The sequence below is a fragment of the Arachis duranensis genome, chromosome 4 (genome assembly GCF_000817695.3).
Source record: "Arachis duranensis cultivar V14167 chromosome 4, aradu.V14167.gnm2.J7QH, whole genome shotgun sequence".
Lineage (NCBI taxonomy): Eukaryota > Viridiplantae > Streptophyta > Magnoliopsida > Fabales > Fabaceae > Arachis > Arachis duranensis.
The window spans coordinates 106,811,396-106,817,752 of NC_029775.3; the positions used below are offsets into that span (position 1 = coordinate 106,811,396).

General features: G+C 33.1%; 1 protein-coding gene across 1 annotated transcript; it reads left to right on the top strand.

Moving 5' to 3' along the window:
• The first annotated feature begins 835 nt into the window (after positions 1-835).
• Positions 836-3,585, top strand: LOC107485603 (54S ribosomal protein L24, mitochondrial). Its single transcript, XM_016106137.3, has 3 exons — positions 836-1,149; positions 2,131-2,370; positions 2,937-3,585. The coding sequence occupies exons 2-3, from the start codon at positions 2,174-2,176 to the stop codon at positions 3,430-3,432; spliced, it is 693 nt and encodes a 230-aa protein (XP_015961623.3). The 5' UTR covers positions 836-1,149; positions 2,131-2,173; the 3' UTR covers positions 3,433-3,585.
• Positions 3,586-6,357: the final 2,772 nt, after the last annotated feature.

Genomic DNA, 6,357 nt, shown 5'->3' on the forward strand with positions numbered 1-6,357 from the left:
TGCAGCACTCTCACCGCCATTGCCTGCTGCACTTTTGTTATTGATCCGCTGTTGCTAGGACTTTGCCCCTTCTTTACTTCTGCATCTTCTATTTTTTGTATGCCTTTGTCTCTTCTTTGAGTCTTTGCTTCTTAATTTAGTTTTTTTTTTAAATTTTATTACTTCTAATTTTAATCTATTGCTTATTGCTTATGTTAAATAGTCAAATGATTTATCTATTCATGATTGTTAATAATTAATTATTTTGATTAGAATTAATGGTAAATTATAACAGATTGTTAAAGTTGTATTAAATGTTGAATTGTCTAATGTTTATTATTTTTGTGATATAGAGTTAAAGATTTATAATTTTTTTTACTTTTAGTATTGCGCTTTGGTAAATTATAGTATTGATTTTTTTGGTTTTTTAATTTAATTATTTAATATTGTTCAATGTTCAATTAAAAATTTAGTATTATAGATTAAAAATTTTTAATTTTATGTGTTCTATGTTATATTTGTATAAAAATAATTATAAAAAATTTAAATGTGTATTTTAAAGTATTTGTTATAACGTGTGTTCATGAGTTGACTCGCAAGTTTAACATTGTTGGCCATTGTATATTATCATCAGAATATCTAAATCTACATCAGTATACATATAACGTTTTTTATTATGATTAAGACGTGTGTTAGGTAGAAACCAAGGTTCTGAAAAACCGGTAAAAACCGGTCAAATGGATGGATAACCGATGAAACGAACCGGTTTTTAAAGGTTCGGTTTACTCTTCCAAAATTTAAAACGGTGCCGTTTTTTTTTAAAATGAAAAACAGCATAACTGCAGAACACCCTCCCGGCCCACCCCACTTCCTTTCTCTCTGTATCTCTCTCACCCGGCGGCCAAAAACCCTAATCCTCTCTTCTCTTCGACACCCACCACCCATCACCCATAGTCCTCTCTTCTCTTCGAAGAACAGCCACCACCCACCCTTGCCGAACCCTTCTCTCCCTTCTCTCTCTATCGCCCTCTCTGTCCGAGCTCTCTCCATCGCTGCTTCGCTGCTCCTCGCCGTGGGTCGTTTCTGCTTCTCCCCTCCTCGCCGGCGTCGTTTCTGCTTCTCTTCTCCACACCGCATCTCGCCGTCGTTGCTTCTTTTCAACCCTCTCAGGTCTCAAGTCTCAATCTCTAACTCTCTGACTCTATCCCTTTGAAATTTGAAATTTATTATTGTTGATTCTGCTGAGTTTTGAGATATTAATTTTTGAATTTTTATTTGAATTCAGTCCGTTGATATTGAATTAAGTATTTAAGTCTGCTTAGATTGAGTTATAAATTTAATTGTTTAATTTATTAATTCTGCTGAGATGGATATTTAAATCCAATCTGTTGTACTTGTTTTGGTGAATGGTTGTTTTGCTGTTATTGATTCAAAATAGAAACATTACCTCTATTCTGCATTGGATTTACTATATGGCTTCATATGATTTCGTTGAATTATGCTTTTGATTCTTAGGTTGGATGCATGTTTTGGATTAGTGACTTATTGGCTTGCAGAAATTCACATATAGGGAGTAATCTTTTAATAATTTTAGGAAAAATATAGGTAGACAATGAAAATACTAAACAATGTGAACAATGGATATATCGGATATTCATTTTACGTATGTGGATGGTTATTCTAATATTAAGATTTAGATGAGTAATTTGGAGGTTTAGTGTGTTTTAATTTGATTGGTGGTTGTTTATGTTGTTCAAGAAAGTTATTGGTTACCTAGCATAACCCATAATTTTATTATATATTTAATTAAATCGATTTAATCACGGTTCAATCCAGTTGAATTATTGAACTATTGAATCAGTCACTTAACCGGTTCAATGACCGGTTCTCGCAACCTTGCTTCCAATCATAATAAGAAAAACCCCAAAAGTATTGTTAAACTCTAATTCCTAAATTATGGGAAACGAGTTCTACAAATTGCTAGTGTTTTCCACTTTTCCTCCATCATCCTTCAACAAGTAGCACGATTCGTTCTGGGAGTCTGTTGCTATTTCGTTTTTGTCTACTTTGATGTCCCTGCTTCACATTTTTTATGCAATTTGTTGTGCTTCATAATTGTTCACTGAATTGACATCTTATAATTATGTGCAGAACCAGAGCTTGTAGTGAGAATTGGAGTCAGGTAAAAGAAGAAATGGCGTTCAGAGGCAAAGAGATGATGAAGAAAGTGTTGAAGAGAGTTGGAGAGAACAATTTGAACCCGAGAGTGAAGGAATCGCTGGAGAAATGTATACCTCGAAGCAAGGTTGTAATGGGTCGTGCCAAACGCGGCCTATTTGCCGGTAGACACATTCAGTTCGGCAACAGTGTTAGTGAAGATGGCGGTAACAAGTTATTAGCTTGATGCTTTTTTTTTTTATTTTACTTTTCTTATTTGCAGCTTCTTCTTTAAATGGCGTTGGAAAGTTTTGTGCTTTAGCTTGTAGTTGTTACATATTTTTGCAGATTCTGAGTTGTTTAAATGCTATAGGTTAGAGTTACTGTTTTATGTGCCTCTGTTTAACTGTTGTTGATGAATTAGTCTTCTCAATTCATTGGATGATTCTTAAAACTTAAGTTTTGAAGGATTCTAATTGGAGCCAGTAAATTCATTAGTCTTGGCCTTGGATGTTTAATAGTACCACTACTTTAACAGTTGAGTACATTTGTTAGGCAGGATATAGATCCCAATAGTTGTGCTTGCAGCATTACACCACACCTTGCAACATCTTGTTTACCACAGTAATTGATGATAATTACAAATTTTTATGGTTATGTTTGTTTAATGATCCCAACTCACTTTGTTTCCTCAATTGTGTCGGGGCAGTTTCTTCACCTTTTAAATATGTAAAAGAAGAAAGAAAGAACCAAAAACAGATCAATATTGATGAGAACTTGTTTGTTAAATGATTTGATAGGACAAGGAGAACGTGGAAACCTAATGTCCAAGAAAAGCGGCTCTTCAGTTACATCCTGGATCGTCACATTCAGGTCAAAGTGACCACCCATGCCCTTTGTTGCATAGACAAAGCTGGTGGGATTGATGAATACTTGCTGAAAACTCCTTATCAAAAAATGGACACTGAGATCGGTGTCTTCTGGAAGGCAAAGATGGAGAAGCTCTATGAAGAGCTTGGCGAGAAGGAGGTTGTGTTCTTTGCACCAAAGGATGAAGCCAAGTTTGAACAAGGCTTTAGAGATTTGAAGCTATCTGAAAAGGAAGCGCGCAAGGAAACCAGAAGAAAAATGTTTGCCCAGATAAGCAAGCACAAGCTGATTGGGGTAGAAAGTAAAGATGGTCAATCTATCGAGGACGGTGAAGAAATCTTGCATGGTGCTCGGAAACAGTTGGTCCCAGTTTCATATGTGTTGGCTGCTGACAAGCTCAAGGTTGGGAGTTATGTTTCTAATTAACGATGTGTTACCTGATAATAGTGGTGTAATCTGTATCAGCTCATGGCTGTTTCACTCAGTACTAAAGCTTTTCCCTCACATTGCATTTTCAGTGTAGTTTTTACAGTCAAAAACGGCATTCTAAATAATGAACAAAGAAGGGTATTGTCTTCATGTTGTTTCTCTGCTGTTCAATTTTGCTCATTTGGGTTGTGTATTGCCTAAATTTTTTTTTCTGTTTTCCTTAAGCGGGGAATGCTTTTGAGCTATCTGGCCATACTAGCTAAAATGTCGCATAAAATAATCGTCAATTTTATGGACATAAAATTAGATCTTAGAAGTGTGCATCGTGAAACAACAATATGGTTATTGTTAACAGAAGTAACAACTATTAACCTATTACTCAGATCCTATATTAAACATTATAAAATTGAGTATCAATCATCGATGTCTACTGAAGACACATAAATAGTGAGTTTTAACAAAATATCTATTGCAAGCATAATGTGGTTAAGCCACAAACGGGAGATAGCATCCATAACAAAAGGTCCTAAGAAGAGAATATTTACCAATATACTATGCAAGCATAATCAGTACATATATTTACACATAAACTACTGCCAGACTAGCACACTAAGACGAATAGACGATCGCAAACTTAAGCTCTCAATTCATCACAAACTAGTAGACGAGTAAATTTTTATAATGGTCTTTGAGATTCAGCTTGTTATTTAATGTGGTCCTTGAAAGTTCTTGAAATACCAATAGCATTATTATAGTCTTCTAAATACGACTCCGAACATTATAGTAATCTTTAGTTATTTTTTTAGTGATGAGTCATCACCGAAGTACTGGCTTGTCACGAGTTTGCCACGCTAAATAGTGCCAACGGCTAGTTTAACTGGCACAATTTTAGTTTATACTCAATTTAGTCTCTCTGTTTATATTTAACTCTAAATTCCTAAATGTTCAGTAAGTTAATTTCTTCTTCTTCATCGTTCTCTTCTAATTCTTCTTCTTGTTCCCGAAGTTGGAAGTTAATATCCATGATGGGTGGTGGGAGCACTGGAGCTGGAAGCTCTATTTGTTCACCGTCTAGTGGCCATCGGACAAGAATGCAAAATAGGAACAGAAGATCGGGGGTGTCGGAATGGTGCGCTTGTGGCTGTGGGCCGGTTCTCAGGTGATCTGAGACAAATTCAAACCCAAACAAACCATTTTTTTGTTATCCCAATTATAATGTGAGTTATCAATATTACTTGTGTTGTTATGATCGTTCTTACCTCACTGTTCTTCTCTTGTTGTTCTTCTCTGAAGCTTGAACATGTTATATCAGAGAAGTTTGAGCATGTTATATCTTTGCTTGATTACAGACAAATAGAAAGAGATATTGTGGACTTTTTGTGTGGATAGATAATGAGTAGGATGAACTACTTGAGAAACCAGAATTTTATGGAGACAATCATGAAGTGAAGATGAACTTTGATTGGAGGTTTGGGAGGTTGGAGGAAGGTATCCGAAATAAAAAATTGGTTAACCAGTTGTTGGTAGTAGTTGTGTGTGTATTGATAGTGTTTATGGTTATCCTGTATTGTAAATCATGAGTGAAAAGAGTTGGTAGTAGGTTGAGTGCGTTGAGAGTGTGAGAGAGTGCATTGGAGAGGGGGATTAGGATTCAAAGGAGGAAGGGAGGGGGATTAGGGGCTAGGGGATTAGATTCTTGATAATTAATTAATTAAAAATTTAATTATAGATTTTTCGGTGGCTACCTCAGCATCCTTCTCATAAAAAATGTGATCCACTGAGTTTAGGGACATGCTTGTTAAATTTTAAAATCATTTAAAGATTATTTTATCAATAAAAAAAGTCAAGTACTATTTTGTCAGCACCAAAATTTTTTGAGTATCGATTTAGTATTTATCTCTTCTTTTTTATTTCTGGATATTTTGGATCTTATTTTATTTTTCTGCTAAATTTAAATATTTTTTAATTTGTTATTTTTGTTTTTTTATTCACAAGATAATGTTGGCCACCTAAATTCCAAAGCTTAGATCGTTGATTTTTTTATTGTCGGATATTTTTTAAAATTTAGAATAAAAATTTAAATCTTTTTATTTTTATTTTTTAGATATTATTGAAAATTTTTTATTTTTTCTTTTTTAGTAAAAAATTATTTTTTTAAATTTTAAAATAAAAAATTTAAAAAGTATTTTTTAAAATTTCAAATTTTTGAATGATTTTTTTTATTCAATGAATATTGTTGGAAACGGGCACTTAGACTGCGTTTGTTTTTGAAAACAGGACAGGATAAGATATTGATGGACAGAGACACAAAATTTTATGTTCTTGTATTGTGTTTGGTGATAAACTAGAACAAATTATCAAAATCCAATTTATTCTCATTTTTTTTCATTCAAAAAATTTGAGATGAGAAATATAATAATAGAAAATATAATTATAAAAAATCAACAAGAATAATGAAAGAAAAAATGAAAAATAAGTTATGTCCCTTATTAGTGTCTCCGTGTTTTTCCTGTCAGGTTGGACACAAAATACACTAGTTCAATGTCTCTGGACACATTGTCTCTGTCCATGTCTCTTCTGTCAAACACGATTTTTTTGTTGTCTTTGTATCCCTGTCTCAGTATCCTGTCTCTGTAAACAAACGCAGCTTAGACCCGACACCTAGACTTGCTGAAAATTTTTAAATATTTAGAAAAAATTATTTTTAAAATTTTCCTGTTTTTGTTTATTGGATATTACTTGATTTTATTTTATTCTTCTATTTTTATAAAAAAATAATTTTTAATTTAAAAATTTAAAAATTTAAAAAATTTGTAAAATTTTATTTTTTTTATTCAGAGGATAATGCTGGCTACCCGAACTCCGTGTCAGATCGTTGATTTTTTTATTGCTGGATTTTTTTAAACTTTAAAATAAAAATTT